Source organism: Coenobita brevimanus, chromosome 85 (assembly GCF_032717465.1).
Source record: "Coenobita brevimanus isolate Jiangsu-jjx chromosome 85, ASM3271746v2, whole genome shotgun sequence".
NCBI lineage: Eukaryota > Metazoa > Arthropoda > Malacostraca > Decapoda > Coenobitidae > Coenobita > Coenobita brevimanus.
Window position 1 is genome coordinate 3,701,548 of NC_137038.1, and position 24,189 is coordinate 3,725,736.

The 24,189-nt window shown below is 40.0% G+C and overlaps 1 protein-coding gene across 1 annotated transcript in view; it reads right to left on the bottom strand.

The window, feature by feature from the left end:
• The window catches only part of LOC145410396 (uncharacterized), an 83,191-nt gene that overhangs the window by 15,071 nt on the left and 43,931 nt on the right, over positions 1-24,189 (bottom strand). The window contains exons 12-18 of the mRNA XM_080280549.1: positions 23,186-23,360; positions 22,779-22,947; positions 16,318-16,487; positions 14,361-14,469; positions 10,511-10,683; positions 7,023-7,274; positions 3,472-3,610 (exon numbers count right to left, since the gene is read on the bottom strand). Coding sequence (XP_080136675.1) covers positions 3,472-3,610; positions 7,023-7,274; positions 10,511-10,683; positions 14,361-14,469; positions 16,318-16,487; positions 22,779-22,947; positions 23,186-23,360 — 1,187 coding nt within the window. The remainder of the gene's footprint in view (positions 1-3,471; positions 3,611-7,022; positions 7,275-10,510; positions 10,684-14,360; positions 14,470-16,317; positions 16,488-22,778; positions 22,948-23,185; positions 23,361-24,189) is intronic.

Here is a 24,189-nt window from a genome sequence, read left to right on the forward strand (position 1 = left end):
GGTGGACCCAGCGGTGTTGCCCATGTTAACTGCACAACATCCATGGCTCACTGGGAAAAGCATATTTTATGAATACAAAATATATCTTTCCCAGGTTATGATGTATATTTAATTCTTGTTTTGTTTTATTATGCGTACTTCTCCCACAATAATAAGATACCGTAGAATATAATTTTTAACTGACAAATTACAGGTTTAACGTTCATGTTCACAGCCTGTAATTCTCAGGTCAAGAGAGAGAGAGAGAGCATACTACAATATCAAATGTTATTTAGCTGGCTAAGAGAAAGGGGTGCTGAGCATCCAATACCCTGGAAAATTGTATGGGCAACACCTCAGATATACTCCTGGATCCTCTTCTGGAAATGGTAATTTCACAGATACACAAGAAGCACCAATCTATAAACTGCTTTTATTGGTGATTCTTGGTCTTTTTTTTACATTTAATTCACCTTGTCTCCTTTTCACATTGTGAAAGCTGACTAAACTAATTCCCATTAGAATGACAACACAGACGTACAGTAACTCCAGACAGCCAGCATTATGATGTTCTTGAGTTTCATCCTTGTGTCAGAGAATATAATAAAATTAAAGAAAATTCACATCTATGTAATAATACAATTTAAAGAAATGAACATCTACTCTGGATAATCAGACGAACTGTTGAAACAATAGTAAACTATAAATACAAATAAATTCCTTAAGCACTTTGTACCAGTCTGAACATCTTATTCTGGATATTGCAGGATAATTTAATTCACTTGAGAAACCCCACCAACAATCAAAGAGTTAAAATAAAACAAATGTAGACAATTAGACAAGATATAAATCCCTGTGATGTGCTCTGAACATTCCACAAAAATGCACAATGGCATTTCCAAATTTTATGACCCACTGACAAGGAGTGAAACTGGAGCATTTGATTCTGGCTAACTGAATACAAAACATGAAGAGCACAAGACGCAACAGATAGGGGTGTACAGCCACACAGAACAACACTGCAACAAAACATAAGAGGCTTGGCATATCAGATTATCAACACAAATTGAAAGAACACATAATCAATGCTAAGTTTTTGATGTGAAGTAAGACTCCTCTATTTTGCTCTTCTATTGTGTTCCAGCATTCCATTATTTTTTATCTCATTCAGCAAAATCATATATTAAAACCTGGGTGAATTATTAAGTTAAGCCTACACAAATACTGGGAAAAGTACTTTAAAAATATATGTATTTGAGGGTCATACAAGGGTAAATTAGGAAAAGCAATACAGGCACCAGTAGTTCGAAATCTGCAATATTTTATCTTATATGAAAAATAGCTCAGATATTCTATCTGTTCCAATACCACAGCACAGTTGTGAGGCAAAAGTTTCTTTTCACTCTTTACCTTTCCTCTGTGGCTGATGGAAAGTTAAAGTCAGAGATTCACATCAAGGACTTGTTGCAGGTATTCCAAAGCATTTCCATACTGCATTAGTGACAGTGTAATCACAAACTGTTCCTCTTGCAGCATTACAAAGCTCTGAGCTGCAGTGCTACAATAAATTTCTACAATAAGTCTTGGTGCTGAGGAGGGATGCCATCACATGGTGGCACCAATATAACTGGATGATGGAGCTGCCTTGTTATACAAACATCCCTTAATCATGTTCCTATCCTCCAAAAGGATGGTGGGCTGTAGAAGATGGACAAATTCATTCTGCTGTCCACCTGCTTTACATTTTCGATGTACTTACAGCTACAACAGGTCTTCATTTGGTGTGAATCCCTGGTTATGATTTCCAGCTATTCAGGACTTGGGGTGGAGAGTGAGCAGGAACTATGCACAATTACTCTGCAGTCCCCAATTAGGCATGAGGAAAAGAAGTCTTACTGTACACAGACAAATACTTGCATTTATTCAAGAAGAGTCATGACTTGGTTGTGGGTCTCTATACTGTACAGTCAAACTAGCACAAACACAATGGATGGTAATGGATAACATGAGAAAAGTTATGCATGTGATGATTACTTATTTGTGATGCAGACACACACAACTGAATGTCCAGGTGATCTGAAAAGCATTTGAATTGGTGGAAGATTTTAAGAATCTTAGTGCCATGATAGACAAGAGTGGTAGAAGTGCAAAGAAAAATATTGAAAACTGTGGTTCAAGGGAAAAGTGGCTGGTACTATGAAGTCCTTGACAGGTAATGCAACAAACACCAAGATCCATTGATACAGATACATTTATCCATCCATCCATCATCTAATCATACATTGCCCCATGAGAAGCGCAGGATCCCGGGGCTAGGCAGTTGGTCCCGACATTTAAGATGACAGTGACCAGCTTCACTCATCCCTGAGTGGCATTACATGAGCAATCAACCCCTTGGATATAAGCCTTCACCAGCTCAATCCGACTGGAGTGCAATAATTACCCATTAAACCACCAGGTGCCAAAATTTGGCTATATGGTTACCACCCAGCGTAGTAAATAGTTTCCTGGTGTACAGGCAACCATTTGGCTTGTCACTTGTATAGAGTCACCCACAGGCAGAAGGAAGAGGAAAGAATGAAGGAAAGACAGAAGAGGGAGTGTAAAGTTACCCGTAGGCAGAAGGAAAAGGAAAGAATGAAGGAAAGGAAGACAGAAGAGGATGGAAGGAAAGAAGGACGGAGGAGAGGAAAGGGCAGACACCTGACAGCAGAACTACATAGAGTGAGTGGATGGTGAGCGCTCCCACCTGCCACTATATTCTATATTAACCCTTTCAATCCAACGACATACTTTTTACTTCATTCATGCTATTTTCAGACAATTTTATTCAGCTTGTGGAAGAGTTTTGAATGGGAGAGGTTAGACACCACCTTCAATAACACCTTCAGCTATGAGAGGTCTTCTTCACTGGCATCATTTCTGATGCCTTGCTCTCCCTTGGGAACCATCTTCAATAGGGGATGGCCTTGAAAGAACCATCTCCAGACCACTTTATCCTTACATACTTTTCCCACTCTCTCAAACACTCTTCTTCTTCCATTTCTCTCATCAATGAGGGGTCTTTCTTGATTTTATGAAATCATCCAGGGAGTGTGAGAATTAATAAAAATAATGTCCCTGAACTGAAGTGGTTAAATATACTGTACTGTACCTCTATTTCTGTTCTGCATACAGTTAGCTAAGTGTAATCCACACCCATGTGCAGTCAAATGTATCTGCGACATTCTAAGACAAAAATACTGTACAGGTGGATAACTTGGATATTTTTCATTCTTGGTAATAAGAAAGACTTCTAATACATATATCATAGTCATCTATGCAAAATATACCTTATTTACAACAACAATACACTAACATGCCACTAAACATTATAACCACACTATGTATGCATTAGTTAGATAAAATAAAATGTCTTCAATCTATCCATCACAAATAAACTATTAATTTCTCTCCACTAACTGAGAATATCTACCCAATTACAAGACTCACCCGCTGAAGTAGTTGTTTACGAAGCGAGCTGAAGCAAACTGGAGGATGAAGGATGAATTAGAGATTTCGATGGCCTGCTGCTTAGGCTTGCCAAAGGCATATGCAGAACCAAGTGGACCCTTGGGATCGGCTACCAGCTCTGGGGAGGACCTGGTGCTTTAGTAATGAATCCATTATTATGGAGCTACACTCAGTCCTAGAAACTGTCCTGATAACAGTGGGGCCACAAGGAATACACCTACCTGCTACTGCCATGATACAGCAGTAAAGAAAACAAGGCTACAGAATAGGAAAACCATTCTGAGGCCCACCTGCTTCTGGTCACTGAACTTTTTCCTTGGCCAATGTCACCATTTTTCTCTTTACCTCAACCCAAAAGTACTTTAAACACACAGATGTTACAGCAATGTACTGTACACACACACACACACATACACACACACACACACATGGCATATACCATACCATACACAACACACATAACATACAGTACAAACAACAGCTACACAACATATATACAGTATGTACACACAACACACACAATACTCACAAAAACTTCACATACAAAACATGCGCAAACACACACAATATACACATGGGACCCACTGACACATGACTAGTGTGACATCACACTCAGCATGAGCTGTGATACAACTGCTCCTGAGCATGTCACACACAGAAGTGGCATGTTCTTATTCACCATGCTATTTAAAAACAGCTCTTCAGTCTGACACTACTCAAGGCCCCAGGGAAATCATCGTATCATTATCATCCTGGCCTTTTTGTTACCAACAGATAATAATATAAAAAACTAAATATGCATAACTACAATATGGCAACATATTACATTTAATTGCTGGTTTTAATGGATATCTGTCTTCACTCTTGATCTTTCAATTTAAAATGCTTACAGTTAATACACTGATAATGAATATATCATATTATTTAAAGTGTGAGAGTGCAAAATGTTAAATACTATATAATGGTGTGGTACACTATAAACACATATGTATGAACATAACTACTGTACTGTAATGATGAAGAGAAAGCAGAAGCTTGAGTTGTGGCAGGTCATACCAACACACACTGACTTCAAACTAAGAGAAACATCCAAGATACATATCCATTGTGAGAAAGGAAAAGAAAGGGCATTACTGTATACAGGAGTTTTAAAAAAAATGATGGATATAAGCAAATAAACAAAAAATACATGACTATAAGCATCATATAATACTTGAGTACATTACCAAACAAGCAGGTGTGGGGCAGGAGGCAAGTGTGTAGGCAACAAAGAGGCAGGTGTGAGGAAAATGTGGTTCACTTGTGGGTACCTTCACAGTAATAAAACTATTACACCTCTAGCATTTTATGCATACTACAAACATGGTAAACTACACCTACAGTTTTTTTATGATGGAAGTAATGTGGCCTTGAGTATTGTGTTAATTTTTTAAAAAGAAGTATGAATCTCCAAAAAAGAGATACAGAAACAGATTTAAGACAAAAATCAAACCCCATGCATAAATATATGGAGGCTGAAAAATATAAGAGGTGTAAACATTTTCTGGCATGAAATTATAGGTGAAAAAAAAGGGGGGGAGGTATTGTAATAAAAGACTACCTGTTACTGTAAAAAAAAAAAAAAAAAAAAAAAAAAAAAAAGCAAATCATTCCTGTCATACACTAGCAGCTGTATTCTAGGTTGTACTGTAGGATCTGTAATGTCCTAATCTTAGTGATTCATTATGCCTATTTCACCTTAACATTATCGTGTGACCCTGAGGTCACGCTCTATTACCTTGATTCAGGTCTTTTCGGTCTGCCTCTTGCAACCCTGCCCTTGACATTCACATTTCTCCTTTTCTGCATCCAACTGTCATCCTCCACCCTCCCTACATACCCAAACCATCTTAATCTACCCCTCCACATCACAACACCAATACATTCCAGGCCCATCCTTCCTCTTAACTCTTTAATAATAAACCTTGCTCCCCCAGGCCTCACATTCAAGGACACACTACACATCCATCTAATCACTGTCATTTCTGTACATCTGAGCCTACAATTATCCTCTTCCTTTACTGCCCACGTTTCACTACCGCACAGCATTACATGCCTAACACGTGCTTCATACAAAGATCCCACAGCATTGAGGGAGAGTCGTCTTAATGTCGGGAGTGGCAACAGCTCCCTGAACTTCCTCCAGCCACCCCTTATCCTAGCCAGAGAGCTAGTTCCAGTCCCACCTCCAGCACATAACATGTTCCCCAAATAATAAAACTCTTTCATACAGTTAAGTGTCCTACCAGCAAGATCAGTCCTTTTATGTCTGACAATCTTTACGACGGGTACGTAGCACCCTTCTGGCAACAAACTCTCATCCCTTTTCTGTCCAACTCTCTAATGCAAGAGTTGACTGTTGCTCCCAGTCCTTCATTTGTGCAACAGGTCAACTCTGGAACTGTCTCCCTCTGTCTGTATTTCCTACTTCCTATGATCTCCTTTCAAGCACAGTGCGTCCAGGCATCTCAAAATGAATGGATCTTGAATTTGGCTCTCTTTTGGATTGTTTTTGTTTTTTTCTTGGAAGGAATGGTTTGCGGGCTCAGGGGCCGTTGGTTCCTTCTTTCTTGCATTTAAAAAAAAAAAAAAATGCTCTCTCTGACGCACCGCACACATGGAATCGGCATTATTTTGCAGTCTAAGTTTTCATCACTGACATACAGGATGATACTGATGTGTACTTTGCAGAAAACATCACTATTGTCATATCTTACAAAATCTCCAAAGTCACTATGAATACAACCCAAAGAGCAAGGCTAAGAACCAGTGATGGAGGTGGGTTAAGTCTTAAGAGCAGATCAGGTAAACTCCTTGCATTCAATGATACATTCTTCATTTTATTCTTGCAACATCTAAGCAATACTGTTATCCCTGGAAAACCCATCTGCAGTGACATAGTCAGAAAGTGTCCAATAACTCCTTCACAACCTGATTTTTCTCCCTAAACTGAATAAAATCACCTGAATGTTGCAAGAATAAACTACAAATTACATCACCAGACTTATGACATTTCAAAGAACCAAAAATTCAGACTAAAAACTTTAATAGATCAGTTCAAATAAACATTGAAAAAAAAATCAACTGTAAATTTTAAGCAAAACAATAAAAGTATCCATCCACCCATTATCATGGTATGAAAAAAAAGAAAAAAAGAAAGGTAAAAAAGAGATAATCTTGTAAAGTCACATTAACAACTGTGTGCACTGTCGGGTCAAAAACATCCTGGTTCACAGGAAAGTGGATCGGTTTGGACAAAACAACAAGGTAAAAGTCAGATGAAATATAGTGCTACTCAGAGATCAGATCAAATATAGTGAGCTGCAGAGGTCATATCATGTACAGCATAGTAAGTTTCGGAGGTCAGAGCAAGTGCAGTGAGTTGCAGTAGTCAGATCAAGCATAGTGCACTACAGGGGTCAGATTAGGTGAGATGCAATAAATATTAGGGCAATCTGAGTTAAGTCAGGTCAAGTCATGAGTCTACTCACGTTTTTGCCAGAGCTGCTTCTCGTGTGAGCGCATGAAGCTCCATGCACGCACGCCCACTGAGAAACAGTCATGAAGCAGCTCCTCGGCCTCCCTGACCACCCGAGGGCTGAGTGTCAGGTCACGGCGGTCCATTAGGGCATGCATCAGCTCAGAGGTCAGGGGTTGCCGTTCATTCGACACTTGACGAGTCTTACGAGTCTTGGGGAGGTCGAAGTATTGTACAGTCTGACGGTCTGGGGTCTGACCTCTTGCTAGAACACACACGCAGCATGCTGTTAGTGCTCCTTACAGCAACACACACTCAACTCAACCAACCAGTACTCACTCATTACAATGCATCTTTAGTAGTACTGTACTCAGTCATTCAAAATGCATGCACACACACTCATACAAATCTGTTACCCATCACATTCATCTACAACTTGGTACACAAATCTGATATGCTAACACACATTCTTTTCCAAATTACAGAAGTTTCAGTTAATACAACCCACAATGGCTACAGTGAGGAGGGATTGGAAGAAGTTCAGGGAACTATTGCCTCTCCTGACACTGAGAGGGCTCTCCCTCCTTGTTACGGGATCTTTGTATGCGGCATGTGTGAGGAAAGTAATGCTGCATGATAGTGAGACCTGGGCAGTAAAGGAAGAGGATATTCACAGGCTCAAACATACTGTACAGAAATGGCAATGATTCGGTGGATGTGCAGCACATCCTTGATTGCAGGGCCTGGGGGGGGGGGGCTAGGTTTTCAATGGAAGAGTTGAGATAGGATAGGACCGGAGTGTATTGGTGTTGTGATGAGGAGAGGTAGACTGAGATGGTTTGTGCATGTGGAGAAGATGGAAGATGATAACTGGGTGCAGAAAGTGAGAAGTGTTAATGTTGGGGGTAGGGTAGTGAGAGGCAGACTGAAAAAGACCTGGGACAAGGTCATTGTGTGTGACCTCAGGGCTAAGGGACCAAATAGGGAAGCTGCCAGAGATCGTGCAGCATGTAAAGCCACCATTAGGTGACCAAGACCAACACATGCATGCATACTGAAGTCTTCAAAAACAAAAACAAAAACAAAACGAACTACTGGCTTGGCCATCAAGTGATTCACACACCACAACTCCACAACACAATCACTTCATGTACCTAACTGAAAAACAAAGAAAATCCTTCAACCAAACCTTTACAAAACACCACTGGAATATCTGCAGTCCTCATGGTTCACAAAAATGTGAGCCAAGAGCCACAACAACATCATTTTATGGTCTGATTGCCAGACAGCATTACCACAAACAAAAACACCATACTACATGTGTCTTGAACAAAAGTAGGAAAAAAAACACCTCTTTCCCCTCATTTATAAATAATACAATGTTTTCCATAACAGGCACTAGTCAGAACATGATATTCACAAACAATATGAGCAAAAATATGATAAGCACAGACTAAATAAAAAAAATGCCCTTCTGTTGTTCATATACACATGTAAACATACAACCATACCTACACACACACACACACACACACACACATCTTAAAACAGCATTCACTGTCAAACAATATTTCAAACACTCACAGACATACAATACTGTATACTCTAGCTATGCAAACTATACTACAGTAATCTTACATGCAAACTACTTAATAATCTTTTAGTATGCACATAACTACAAGTATGATTATTATCCTAACAAACTCAACACTTTACTAAATATTATGCTAAATTTCGGTTGTCTACTTCAAATGAGCGACATGACTGAGAAAGAAGGCAAGATGGAAGATGGTGCTTGACAAAGAAGAAGGGAGAGGGAAGAATAATAAAAAAGACAAAGTTTAGTGCATGAACCATACCGGTACCATCCAATGGTGTGTGTGTGTGTGTGTGTGTGTGTGTGTGTGTGTGAACAGATTTAATAGGTTGTTCTCTATACTTAAGTGATCCTCCCACGTGTTACACAAATCACATGTCACTATGCTCGTACTAATACTCACTGTCTGTACTGAAAAATGCCAAAGCTGTTTCATTCAAGACTGGTGTAATGTATTAGCAGGGATGTTTTTATGACATATTATCAGTAAAGACCGCTTTACTGAAATTCAGTTACTACAACTTTTCCATGCCCAAGTCCGGGGTCAAACTTGCCCCCTTTTACACAGCAGACCACCCCTGTGCCCACCTGACCCCACCAAAGTTGGAGTATTATATATACAGTGATCTATCCATCCATCCATCCATCATCCAATCCTACATTGCCCCACGATGAATGTAGGAGCCCGGGGCTAGGGAATTGGTCTCAACATTTAAGATGAGAGTGACCAGCCTCACTCATCCCTGAGTGGCATTACATGAGCAATCAACCCCAACCACCCCTTGGATATAAACCTTCAGCGGCTCAATCCGACTGGAGCGCAATAATTACCCACTAAACCACCAGGTGCCAAAATTTGGCTATATGGTTACCACCCAGCTACTGTATGTATATTTGATTGGGATGCTGGGCAAGAAACACATTCACAACATCAGTATAAGAATGTCTATGCATCACCTGTTGTAACTAACCATAAGTTTAGAATTCCTATGCCATTCACTTCTTGCAAATCTATGTATATTTTTTGGTAATGGACTGTTGGCCATACTGCCAACATCCATAGATTATAAAGTATCAGACACAAGAGCTTTCCCCCTCTCACTATGATGACATTGTTTTAATTTTAATTAGGGTATCACCAAACAGGTTTATGGAATAATTTTGTTCAACTCTGGTACTGAAGGTGTTGACTAAACCATTCATTTTTAAAAGTCTTCCAATAGATAAACAAAACCAAATGAAGAGAGCCAGAATAAAACTCTATAAATGATGTCATCAAGCTGATGGAGTAACATTTTATCAACATACTAATTAGTTATTACTTTGAACTTCATATTAGTCTTCATGACAAAGCTGTACATAAGTTCTGGTATTTGTTAAATTTCAGTCAGGACAGTTCTGGTTCTCTGTTCCTGTTAACAACAGATGATGATACTCAAATGAAAGTACCCAGGCCTGAAAGCATTAATGCTTTCGCCATTAAACCTCTAATGGAAGGGACAATTCTAATATTCTACTCTCTCTGATGCCAGTTGATTTTATTCAATTGGGACTGAGTTACAGGAGCAAGAGTTAAAAAAAAAAAATCTTTGGTTACTGCCACAACTATGCCTCCTGCCCTTTTTTAATAACCTTTGATGCCATACAAAATTAAGATGAATTGTAAACAACTAGACTACGTCTCTGTACGATATTCGTTACTCATATATAATTTATGATGCTTAAAAAAAAAAAAAAAAAAAAAAAAAAAAATCCATATTATCCCCTCTGAGGTATAAGGGCCCACAGATGGATGACTGGTGACCAGTACTGTACATGTAAGGGTGCATGACCAGACTGATCTCCTTAGTGGCATTACAACAAAACCTTACAAACTATTTTCTAAGCATACGACAAACACTCACGGGCTTCCCACAGGTTCCATTCAGAATCTCTCATGTTTCCGATGTCTCGCTTGGCACGTTCAATGCTCTCCTGCAGCATTTTATCAGGGATGATGAAGTTGGGTGATGCTGTCTTCCACTTGATAAGGTCCACTTGTTTGATGTTCTCACCTTGGCACGACATCTTGGCATTGCTGTAAGGTCATGTGAAGTTATGGCTAAAATGTGGTTAATTTGTGTTTATTTTTTCATTAATCTGAGGTGAAGTAGTTAAAGTTAAGTGGTTACTGTTTGGTTAATTTGAGGTACATTTTAGGTGAATTCTGAGATGATGTGTGGAGTTAACTGTTTCAGCAAGGTGGCATGTTTGTAAATTTATTCTTTCTGTCTGCAAATGATTTAACTCAATTTAACCCCTAAAGACCACATTTTTCTGAATCTACAGTCGAGTTGTCTAATCTGTGGCAGTGTGGTTCTGGACCACTGCCATGCTTTAGAAATTCAGTGGTTAGTTAGTAGTAGCAGGCAGTCCCCAGAAACCATGCTTGTGGCCACTCTCGCAGCAGGTGATGCAGGAGTAAACAATGGAGGGAAGTAGTGTGTGTACTTACCGTCAGCGAAGGGTTATCACTGGCTTCTCATTGCGTGTCATGCTTGCCTGTGAATGGCTGATGGTCGCAGTTTGCGGAACAGACATGCGCCATGGAAATCTCAACAGAAATGTATCACTTTGGCGCCGAAAGTCCCGCGCTTCAAGCATATAACCGTGGTTTTTGCTATTTTCGGTTCTGAGCAGGAACCATGCCATGGGTTGGAAAACCATGGCTTGCAAACACGCGTTTTATGTGACCTGACTGTATGCTCCACCTCTGCCACAATTCAGGGTTGTCTTTTCAACTTTTACCAGGGTAAAATTTTTTCTTACAGATTTCGAGAGCCTGAATTTACACACATGAAAATGCTAATCTCAATGCCCTAGGCCTAATGGTTACTGCAAGACCAACCGTTTTGTTTCGTTTCATTTTTAAAGGCTCCAACATGCTTGCATGCGTCGGCCTTGGTCACCTAATGGTGGCTCTCCATGCTGCACGATCCATTGCAGCCTCCCTGTTCAGTCCCCTAACCCTGAGGTCACACTTAATGACCTCGTCCCATGTCTTTCTCGGTCTATCCCTCATAACCCCATCTCCAATATTAACACTTCTCACCTTCCTCACCCAATTATCATCCCTCATCCTCTCCACATGTCCAAACCATCTCAATCTACCTCTCCTCATCACAACACCAATACACTCTAGTCCCATCCTACCTCTCAACTCTTCCATCGTGAACCCTGCCCCCCCAGACCTTAGCCACAGGAACGCACTACACATCCACCTAATCATTGTCATTTCTGTACGTCTGAGCAGGCGAATATCTTTCTCTTTCACTGCCCAGGTCTCACTACCATACAGCATTACACTACTAACACATGCTGCATACAAAGACCCCTTAGCACGTACGGAGAGTCCTCTCAATGTCAGGAGAGGCAAGAGCTCCCTGAACTTCTTCCAACCACTTCTCACCCTAGCCACAGAGCTAGCTCCAGCCCCACCTCCAGCACACAATATGTCTCCCAAATAACAAAACTCTTCCACACACTCAAGAGATTCACAAGCAAGTTCAATTCTTTCACGTCTGACAATCTCCACCTGCTCTCTCTGACAAGCCGTACACATAAAATCAGCATTATCTCGCAGTCTAAATCTGATACCACTACATCTCTTATGCACCCATTTATCACAAACACCGCGCAAGATGGAATTACTTCCCACGCCCTTGTGGCAAATTGCACATGGCCACTCTCCCTCGTCTTTGACAGTACCGCCATCAACACTAGATATCATCACTTTTGTTTTATCTGCATTTACCCTTAAACCCTTGTGCCCCATACCATCTCTCCACTTCCTAAACCTTTCCTCCGCCTCCCTTTCGTTCTCTGCAATCAACACCAAATCATCAGCATACAACAACTCCCACAGGAGTCCGTTTCTAAAGTCACGTGAAAGGGCTTGAAGTACCATGATAAACAATATGGAACTCAAAACTGACCCCTGATGCACACCAACATTCACGGAAAACCCATCACTCAAATTTCCATTCACTCTCACCCACATACATAGCCATAACCACCCTAACCAGCCTCTCCTCCAAGCCAAGCTTTCTCATTGCCCACTTCACCACCTCTCTAGGGACCCTGTCAAAGGCCTTTTCCAAATCAACAAAAACAAAATAAAGATCCCTTCTCCTACCAATATATTTTTCCTGAAGCTGTCTAACAATGAATATGGCATCAATGGTCCCCTTACCTGGCATAAACCCAAACTGCATCTCATCAATATTCACTCTTTCTCTAATCATATCTTCTAAAACTCTCTCCATTACCTTCATTATCTGATCTAAAAGCTTTACACCTCTATAATTTCCTCTTTCTAGGGCATCACCCTTCCCTTTATACACATTTACAATTACACTCTTCAGCCAATCATCTGGGACAACACACTCATAAATAATCCTATTTATCAGGTCATTGACTAACTTCACCCCTATATCGCCTGAGGCCTTCAACATTTCGGCAGTCAACCCAGACACACCATCAAAGATTTAAAAAGTCCTCCCTGATGGTAAGAGAGAAAATGAAAAATTCGGCAAAAACCTAATTTGCGCTACAGAACCTTTCCAAAATCAATGAAATCAATATAAAATAATTTTCTATTGATGAAACTAGGTGTAGGGTCAGGATGAAAAAAAAAAAGTAAAAAAGTTTTTTCGAACATGAAAAATTCACCAAAAAAGTAATTTTTGCTACAGAGTCTTACCAAAATCAATGTAAAATATGTTTCTACTGACGAAACTAGGTGCAGGACTCAGGTTAAAAAAAAAAAAAAAAATGGTGAGAGCAGACAGACATAGGTTGATTGTGGAAGGGAAGTTACTGTGTTATATTCAGGACAAAGGATAGGGAGGGAGGAAGGTGGAGGTAGGGTGGGGGTCTCTGGTGGGTGTGAAAGGAGATGAGACACCCCCCCAATGCGGGGGAGGTGGTGTGGGGGGTATTATGGCAGGAGGAAACACACACAATGCTATCACAGTATGGAAATCGATGTGTCATTCATTCATTCATTGCCAGACGCCATGTATCCCAAACGGGGTGGCCAACGGCTTAGTTCGATATAAAAAAGGGGTGAGCGGGCATGGAACACCCCTCCATTGGATGCAGATGTGGTATTGGTGAGTAGTTTGGGTGGGAGGAGACAGAGCAGACTGTATCCAATCAGCCAGAGGGAGGTGGAGAAGTGGCTGGGGGGGGGGGTCCCTCATCAGACCTGGTGAGGGGGTGGGATCTTCCTTCCCACCACCTCATCCCCTAGTTCTGATTGGGTAAGAACCATTCATGTCATAAAAGGGGCTGGCTTAGTGCCTAGCAGTTTTTGACAGACCTTCTACAATCATCAGTCATAGGACTCTATGTGGAAAACCTGCAAACTGGTGATCGTCAGTCATAGTACTTTCGGGGTCAAGGGAGATTTTTTGGTAACTGTTGAGGTTATTACTGCATTCATTATTCCCTTCCCTACGTAAAATCCCCCAAACGAAAGAAAAATCCCCTGGAGGTACCAAGAAATAACAAATATATGACATCCTCAACATACCAGGGTTAACTTGGCACAACTGAATCCATTTGCATGGCATCACTGTGACAGAAGTGTTCTAACTACTGTATTAAACTGCTATGTTTTTTCATAAATGTCATATCCTGAATAATATCTGTGATTATTTCTTGTTCCAGGTGAGATGACTGCAGATAATTATAAAAATGTTTCCAGCTTACAGAAATGAGTCTCCCTCAAGCATGACTTTGGGCTGGATGTACTGGAGATTATCCGTGTTGTCGCAGATGATACGTGCCAGGCTTGTCTTGCGCAGCTCATACAGTTGTTCTGGAAGGCACACATGGATCTATAATATAATATTTTTTTTAACTATAATGCAACAGTATGTTGCACTGGGTTATGGCATGTACCAGTTTATGTCTTGGAGTCATCATCAACATCATCAGCCATCCTGTCCCTTATTCCCATCTAAAAATGAGGTGAGGGTCTGCATTACCGTTTTATACAGTACTGTATATATATGAATGAGACCTAATTGACACCTGCATACCAAGATAAAAAAAAATCACCACTGTCATTTGTACTGGTAAATATTAAAATAACTACAGTAGCTATACAAAGCCTTCACATGGATGAAAATATAATGTAGAAAACTCATTCCAGTATACAGTTGTTGTACCCTAGGATTATCTAAATAAGAACTCAGTGGGTGGTAGGCTGATGGTATCCTTTTCCTGCAGTTCACTATCACCCTTTTAGGGGATGGGGAAGGAGTTGAAGGGCATTTGGGTTACATCAGTACCACTACTATATGTGATGACATCCATCTTTGGCAATAACTGGTTTACCATTTGCATGCATATATGGACAGGGTTATGAGAGGTCAAAACTAAAGTTGTGGAAAAGTGCTGAATGGTGGAATATATTTCAAGTCTGATGCATGAAGAAGATGCTGTCCTGAAAGTTTACCTTGAACATCTGTGCTGTCTGATCAGGAATTCTGTGAATGTTTGTGAACAATGTGGTTTGATATAAAGCAAAGAAAATAGTACAGTTGTGGCTGTTGTGAAAGAAAGCAAGTCAGTGTGATAAGGTGGTGAATGATGATAGATCTGATCTGATGAATAAGCTTGGGTACAGTACTTCAGTGCAGTGACACAACAGTGAGGCATATGTGAAAAGGAACTGGAGAGTAAATGAGTTCAATAAAGTACGGTTATTCATGTTTTGAAAACCTTGATGTGGGCATCATCCAGCCCTCTATCAGAAGAGGCTGGATGACTTTGTCGCTGATGCCTGTCCAGGATGCAACACAACATCCCATACTATTAAGCACATTATGGAATAAGGCACTACACACAATTGCTTGGACCAACAACACAACATAGGCTCCTTGAGAGCTCAGAGGGAAAGCCCAGTCTCGGCCATGCCTTCCTTAGGGACTCAGGGCTGTTCGACCAGACTGCCTAAGGAACAACTACGACTACTACAAAGACCTATGTATAGAGGCTGCTGGAGAATTCCATGGGGTTAATGCTTGCATTAATGTATGTGTGTGTGAGACTTTGGTATGGCATGGGTGTGGAGAATCTAGAGCAATAGTACTGGAAGTGGCACTGTTAAGGAAAATGTGTGGACTGCACAGAGTGGAAAGTACATGAAACACAAAGTGATGTGATGTGAGACACAGAGTACTGTATGAAATTATTGTAAAGTCTGCGCATGGCTGAGTTTGAAGGTGAAAAGAGAGATTACAGCCTAAGAAGACGGCAGGCAGATAAGGGAAATAAGCTGAGAAGGCAAGGTGTGGAAGCTGAGGAAGCTACAAACTGGCTTGGGATTAAATGAAGTTTGCACTACGAAATACACGACAAGGGTTTTGCATCTCTCTTTAACTTGGAGGGTCATGTATCACTCCGTCTCACTGGTGTATATGAACAGTGTCTAAATAGCAAAATACAATACCAACATAAGCTTGAATGATGTGTTAATAGTTCTGTGGTCTAATTTCACTAGTTAATGCTACCTGACAATCCCCAACTTTTGTGTGTTTTTTCTGTTTCTGGATCTTACTGCACTCTGTCTATAAAATGGAAATTAGGGTGGTGATGACAATGATGATGATGATGATGATGATAATGCAATACTAACCATGCATGACAATATAATCAATACCTTTAGTAAAGGATGAAGGAGGTATGTCATTTTCATACCAGTAGCGGTCACCACGTCTGAGGTAATGGAACTGGCGACCAATAAGACACCCAAATGTGGGGCCAACCAGCGCACCTCGGTTGGGTTTCTCTGCCAACCCTCCCGTAAACAGATCAATATCATCAACATCCCTGGAGAGGTATGGAAATAATTTTTGTATGGAGTATACAAATTACTGGCACTGAAAGTAATATGCATAACCATTAAATCTCTAATACTGCATACTCGTACAATTATTTTGATACTGTACTTGCATATTGATACACCAAAAGTATCCTTAAATGTTTTATTGCTAAAGCTATTATACAACTGTCATGATACCTGCATCTTGATACACCAAAGGCATCCCTAAATTTTTGGATTGCTTAGGCTATTAAACAATTATCATGATACTTGCAAGCATCCTTAAAATTTTGATTGTTATGGCCGGTGGCCAACTTTTTTTTTTTTTTTTTTTTTTAAGTTACTGTACAGTATACCCTCACTATTAGTAGGGAAGTATACTTGCATATGGAAAGTATTATACCTAAAGGCAATCTATTTCCTGAAATACAACATCTGCAAACTTATGTACTAGAGTACTGGGGAAAGGGAGGACTAGAACCTTGAAATTCATGTGGGCTGAGCTTTACCATAAGCCTCAAGTGTGTGCAAAATTGTACAGCATGTTCAAAAATGTCCTAATGACTGAGATACAGTGTCCACATATTCTTATGCACCAGAGGGTACCAAGAATCTTGAAAATCAATAGGCAAGGCCTTTGCCATTGGCTTTTTGTGTATATGAGGCTGTAAAACCAAATATGGCCCAGTTACTGTAGTATGGTGTACAGATATTAATGCTGTTGTTACTGCTCAGGCCCAAGGCTTAGCTGGATGTAAACCCAGTGGGGTGCACGTTAAAGATGTCCTTTCCCTGCAACCCATCATCCTTTTAAGGGTGAAGAAGGGAGCTAAAGGATGACTGTAAAACTAGCTGCCAGGTTATATCAGTGCAGCCATGTGAAGGAGCCCCTCACTAGCATTGTTCATAAGCTGTAGCAGACAGCAGTGGAACCAGCAGTAGACCACTACCAGTACAGTATCATAGGATCCCTTCATTCACTGGAGGATACAGAATCTTCAAGGACTCCTTCAGTCAAAGAATGTCCCATTTTTTAATTGTAACTTGTCAAACAATATTATTCTGTTTAGAAGGGACTCCTTGAACTGAAAAGTCTGAGTATTAAGAATAAAGGCCAAAACAGAGGAAGTGCTAGGAGTTTGAACCAATTTTTAAATGCAAAGGAAAGACATGGTGACAAACATTACTGTACCAACTCAGAAAATATATATATCTATATATATATATATATATATATATATATATATATATATATATATATATATATATACCGGTGTAGCGTTATGATCTGTCCCCCTGTCCGCCCCCTACGGCGCATGCGCGGGGGTTGCCAGAGGCCGCCACAAATATGCCATTTGTCCTTTGATCTCTGTAGGGGTAACATGATCGGAGCCTCTCGCCCTTTGTTTACAAACGGCAAATGGTCATTCCGGCTTCTCTTATCATTCGTCTCAAAGCTTTCTTGGGTAGTTTCCGCCCCTAAATTAAATTAGGTTAGGCGGAAAGCGGTAAAAATTCGAATTTCTAAGGTATGAATGAGTTAGGTTGGATAAACATAGATATAATTAATCATCTGGGGACGAGTTATCTAATCTGTTAGGAGTGAGGATTGCCTTAGCTTTGTATCTTTACAGGAATGAGTCAAGCTCATACTGTCCCGTGTATTAAACCATTTTTATCATACATATCCTTGAAATTATAAATAGTTTTGGCACACACTACCTCATTCTGTTGTGCATTCCACTGATCAATTGTCCTATTAGGGAAACTGAATTTCCTTACATCTTTATCACCTCTCTTTTTATGCTGTATTTTGCAATGTTCTCTTGCTGATGCTTCACACATATGATATATATTCATTTATGTCTATTTTCTGTTCCCCTGATATGCATTTATATAGCATAATCATGTCTCCTCCTCCTCTCCTGCAGCGTTGGTAAATTCAGTCTTTCCAGTCTTTCTCAGTAACTTAAATCCCTTAAGCTTGGTACCCATCTTGTAGCGGCCCGTTGTACATTTTCAATCTTATCTGTGTTTTTTGAGATGAGGATTCCAGACTACTGTGATGCATACTCCAGAGTTGGTCTGATGAATACCTTCCTCAGCATATCTTCATTTATATATGTGAATGCTATTCTCATATTAGCAAGCAATGTATACATGTTTCGTACCTTCTCACTGATGTGATCATCAGGAGATAGTCTGTTACTGATAATTACTCCTAGGTCCTTCTCCTTTTCTGATATGTGTAGGGTTGATCTTCCTAACTTATAATACCAATCTGGTCTTTTCTCACTTTTACCAAATTTTATTACATGACACTTATCCACATTAAATTCCATTTGCCATTTATTGCTCCATTCATGAAGCTTGTTCAATTCCTCTTGCAGCTCTTTGCAAGAATCTATGTTGGTAATTTTCCTTTGAATTTTTGCATCATCTGCAAACATATTTAGATAGCTTCCGTTTCCATTATTACTATCTATGCCATTTATATATACTAAAAACATAATATACTAAAAACATAACTGAGCCCTGTGGAACTCCGCTGGTCACTTCCCTCCATGATGAGTAATTTCCTCTTAATATTGTTCTCATTTCCCTTTTCCTGAGAAAATCCTGCATCCAACAGTGGAGATTGCCTTGGATACCTCCTTGATGGTACAGCTTCCATAAAAGTCTTTGGTGCGGTACTCTGTCAAATGCTTTCTTAAAATCTAAATAGATACTTTCCACCCATCCTTCTCTTTTCTGTAATGTTTCTCTAACTTCGTCATAATTGCTTAGAAGATTAGTAACACGTGATTTTGCCTTCCTAAAACCGAACTGCCTCTCTTTTATCATACCATGTTCTAGATGTTTTACCCAAACTTCCCTTATCATCTTTTCTAGTATCTTACAACACTGATCAGTGATACTGGTCTGTAGCTGAGTAGTTCTCATTGTGTTAAATTTGACTAGTGTACAGGTATTTGTAGACCTCACAGGTGGTTAAGAGGGATGAGTAAAGGACTCATGAATGGAATGGAATGAAATGGAATGGAATAATAATAATAAAAAAAAAAAAAAAAAGCGAGCACCAAGCCACTCAATGACTAAGTTTCCCCCTGGGGAGGGGGGGGGATAGAATACCTCCTCAGTATCCCTGCTTGTCGTAAAAACCGTCTAAAAGGGGCACTTTAATCTTCATCCTTCCTCTTTTCCCGCTCTACTTCTTGTACTTTATCTGTCCCACCTCTCTGCCTTATATTTTCACTTTAATACCCACCCAACTCCTATTGTAGTGCCATATAGTCATTGAGTGGCTTGGTGCTCGCTTTCCTTTCTTTTCTTTTCTTTTTTTTCTTTTCTTTTCTTTTTTAATAATCCATTCCATTCAATGACTAAGTTATATGGCACTAACTTGGGTTGGTATTGAAAATATATGGCAGAGAGGTGGAACAGATAAAGTATAAGAAGCAGAGGGGGAAAAGGGGAAGGATTTTTAGTGGGCTTTTACGACAAGCAGGGATACTGAGGAAGTATTCTATCCCCCCCTCTCTGAGGGGAAAGGATTCGTGAGATAACCGTGACTGGGAGCTGGCTTAGTTTCCATTGATAGTACCCCTCTGGGGAGGGGGGACAGAATACTTCCTCAGTATCCCTGCTTGTGGCAAAAGGGGCACTTTAATCTCCATCCTTCCCCTCTTCCCACTCTGCTCCTGTACTTTATCTGCCTTACCTCTCTGCCTTACATTTTCACTTTAATACCCACCAAACCCTCTTCCATTATAGTGCCATGTAGTCATTGTTTTAGCTTGGTACTGGCGCTTATTATTCACCTCCTCTTGTACTTCATGTGTCTTATCTCTCAGCCTTATATTTTCACTTTAATAACCACCCAACCCCCTTCCACCTCAGTGCCATATTTTCATTGGCTTGGTGCTAACTTTTGCTTTTTTTTTTTTTTTTATTACTGTATTCAATGCATTTCCACTGATAGTACAGTATATAAATATATCCTGTGCTACTGGACATGACAGGGTTTATGTTACTACACATGTGTGCAGATTTAAATAAACGATTGGTATTAAAATATGCCAATCAGTGATGTGTAGTAATGTACCCAATGTGCTGAATAACCTAACTTAGGATTTTTTTTTTATATTTCCCATAACAACTAGTATCTGAAGTGATCTCAGTAACGTAACTGATAAGGGTTTTTACTTTATCATTATCCATTGAATCAGTAGCAGTGCTGTAACAGTGTGAACAGGAAACTTCACTAAGCATACCCTACTGGAGTGCATACTGTTTTCATAGTGTTTGGAGTTAAAAGTACTTTTCCATAAACGAAATTTAGAGGCTAATTTTTATTTCACATTGACTGAACTTGAACTATACTGTACTAGCCTAACACTCTTATGTGAGATTTCTCAAAACTAAAGGGAGATGTAAGATTTCTCAAAACTAAAGGGAGATGTAAGATTTCTCAAAACTAAAGGGATTGGATTGGATAATAGGAAAAAAAAAAGGAAAAGGAAAAGCTAGCACCAAGCCACTTATTGACTCTATGGCATTTAAAAGGGGTTGGGTGGGTATTAAAGAGAATATATAAGGCAGAGAGGAAGCTATCTAAATATGTTTGCAGATGATGCAAAAATTCAAAAGAAAATTACTAACATAGATTCTTGCAAAGAGCTGCAAGAGGAATTGAACAAGCTTCATGAATGGAGCAATAAATGGCAAATGGAATTTAATGTGGATAAGTGTCATGTAATAAAATTTGGTAAAAGTGAGAAAAGACCAGATTGGTATTATAAGTTAGGAAGATCAACCCTACACATATCAGAAAAGGAGAAGGACTTAGGAGTAATTATCAGTAACAGACTATCTCCTGATGATCACATCAGTGAGAAGGTACGAAACATGTATACATTGCTTGCTAATATGAGAATAGCATTCACATATATAAATGAAGATATGCTGAGGAAGATAATATTCATCAGACCAACTCTGGAGTATGCATCACAGTAGTCTGGAATCCTCATCTCAAAAAACACAGATAAGATTGAAAAAGTACAACGTGCCACTACAAGATGAGTACCAAGCTTAAGGGATTTAAGTTACTGAGAAAGACTGGAAAGATTGAATTTACCAACGCTGCAGGAGAGGAGGAGGAGACATGATTATGCTATATAAATGCATATCAGGGGAACAGAAAATAGACAAAAATGAATATATATATCATATGTGTGAAGCATCAGCTAGAGAACATTGCAAAATACAGCATGAAAAGAGAGGTGATAAAGATGTATGGAAATTCAGTTTCCCTAATAGGACAATTGATCAGTGGAATGCACAACCGAATGAGGTAGTGTGTGCCAAAACTATTTATAATTTCAAGGATATGTATGATAAAAATGGTTTAATACACGGGACAGTACGAGCTTGACTCATTCCTGTAAAGATACAAAGCTAAGGCAATCCTCACTCCTAACAGATTAGATAACTCGTCCCCAGATGATTAATTATATCTATGTTTATCCAACCTAACTCATTCATACCTTAGAAATTCGAATTTTTACTGCTTTCCGCCTAATCTAATTTAATTTAAGGGCGGAAACTACCTGAGAAAGCTTTGAGACGAATGATACGAGAAGCCGGAATGACCATTTGCCGTTTGTAAACAAAGGGCGAGAGGCTCCGATCATGTTACCCCTACAGAGATCAAAGGACAAATGGCATATTTGTGGCGGCCTCTGGCAACCCCCGCGCATGCGCCGTAGGGGGCGGACAGGGGGACAGATCATAACGCTACACCGGTATATATATTATTTCCACTAAACCACCAGGTGCCAAAATTTGGTTATATGGTTACCACCCAGCATAGTGAATGGTTTCCTGGTGCACAGGAAACCATTTGGCTTGTCACTCAGTGTTGAGTCACCCACAGGCTGAAGGAAGTGGAAAGAATGAAGGAAAGAAAGACAGAAGAGGGAGTGTAAAGTCACCCGTAGGCAGAAGGACAAGGAAAGAATACCAGTGAAGGTTTATATCTAAGGGGTGGTTGGGGTTGATTGCTGTAATGCCACTCAGGGATGAGTGAGGCTGGTCACTCTCATCTTAATTGTCGGGACCAACTGCCTAGCCCCGGGCTCCTATGCTCCTCATGGGGCAATGTAGGATTGGATGATGGATGGATGGATATATGATTTCCATCACGTCAGTCTATGCACTATTCTCTGTACACATAAAGGCTTGAAAGTGCAGACTGAATATTATAAAACTGAAAAATAAACCATAATCTATTCACTCACTTGTAAATTGATCTCAGTAGCCTGACATTATCTGGCGAAATAACATCACTGAGGTCGTCAAACCGTGCAGCCTTGGGGAGTCCACAGAAGTGCCGCCATTTATTGTAACCTGCAATGCCATGATCTCTGCCCTGCTGAATGATCTGAGCAGCCAAGTCCAGCCCAACACCTGAGGGAGGAATTCTGATTGTCAGTGTGAGTGGCTTGAATGAGATGAATCTGGTTGCAGAGTGGCCTAACAATGAAACAAAACAGCCAAAGTCATACTGAATGATGGTGAAAAGATAAGACATGGATGATTAGTGACAGAAGTGATATACAGTAATTGTTCAAGGAAATAAAACACACATTATCATAAGCCACTTTCCATGTTCACATGAAGAAACAGAGCAAGGTACAATACTCACCTGTCTTAGAATCCTCAAACATTTTATTGGTCATAGAATCTGAGATGGCAGGGTCTTCGTTCTGAGCATGTGAGTTAACCAATCCCTCCACCACCTGGTCAAACTTGCCACGCTCATACAGGTCAAAGGGAGCATAGAAGGTGTCTGTGATTGGCCGTTCACTCACCTTGCGACCCTGGCAAATAGAGAAGACCAGAGGTCATTACTGATTCACCCTTTCAATCTAATGACATATTCTACTAATTCTGTTCTTGTTATTTCTAGATGATCTTCATCTTTTGAAAGTTCCCTGCTAGTGAAGGTGCTAATGAAAGCTGTATCTAACCCCTCCAGTTCATGAAGTCTCCCCTGAGCTATCTACAGATGATAAGACTAATACACCATTACAAAGTACCTGTACAGGGTGTCCGAAAAGTTACTGTGCAGTGAGAAATTTGCAATGACCCAAAATATTGAACAGATAACTCCTGCCACCCATCAAAATGTGTTCCAGCAAATGCTGGAAATGTCCCCCACAGGCCTGAAGACATGTCTGCACACGACGCTTCATATTGTCGAACATATTCTAAAGGATGGCGGGAGTTATCTGTTTGATGTGTTGGGTCATTACAAATTCTCAATGCACAGTAACTTCTCAGACACCCTGTATGTAACTGCACTGAAGGTGTTACAAAAGAACAAAACAATTATCGCTATCTCTAACACCTTACTGCCTTCTTTAGTTTCTTCACCTTAACCCGGCAGAGATTGTTGTCCTTTTGCAGTGTATTTCCCACTGCTCAGTTAAAGAATAAGACATGACTATAGCTCTACATCCTTTCCACGTAAATTTTTGTGACTACCGGAAAAACCATGTTCTTGTTATAGCTCCGCATTCTAGATGGAGAGATGGCAGCTACTATGAGTAAAAGATTTAAATAAGAGATACTGAGTTCTGACTAAATTACAGACATTCTACTTGCAAAAAGCTACCTGGGCATGAACTGTAGCCACTATCTCACCAC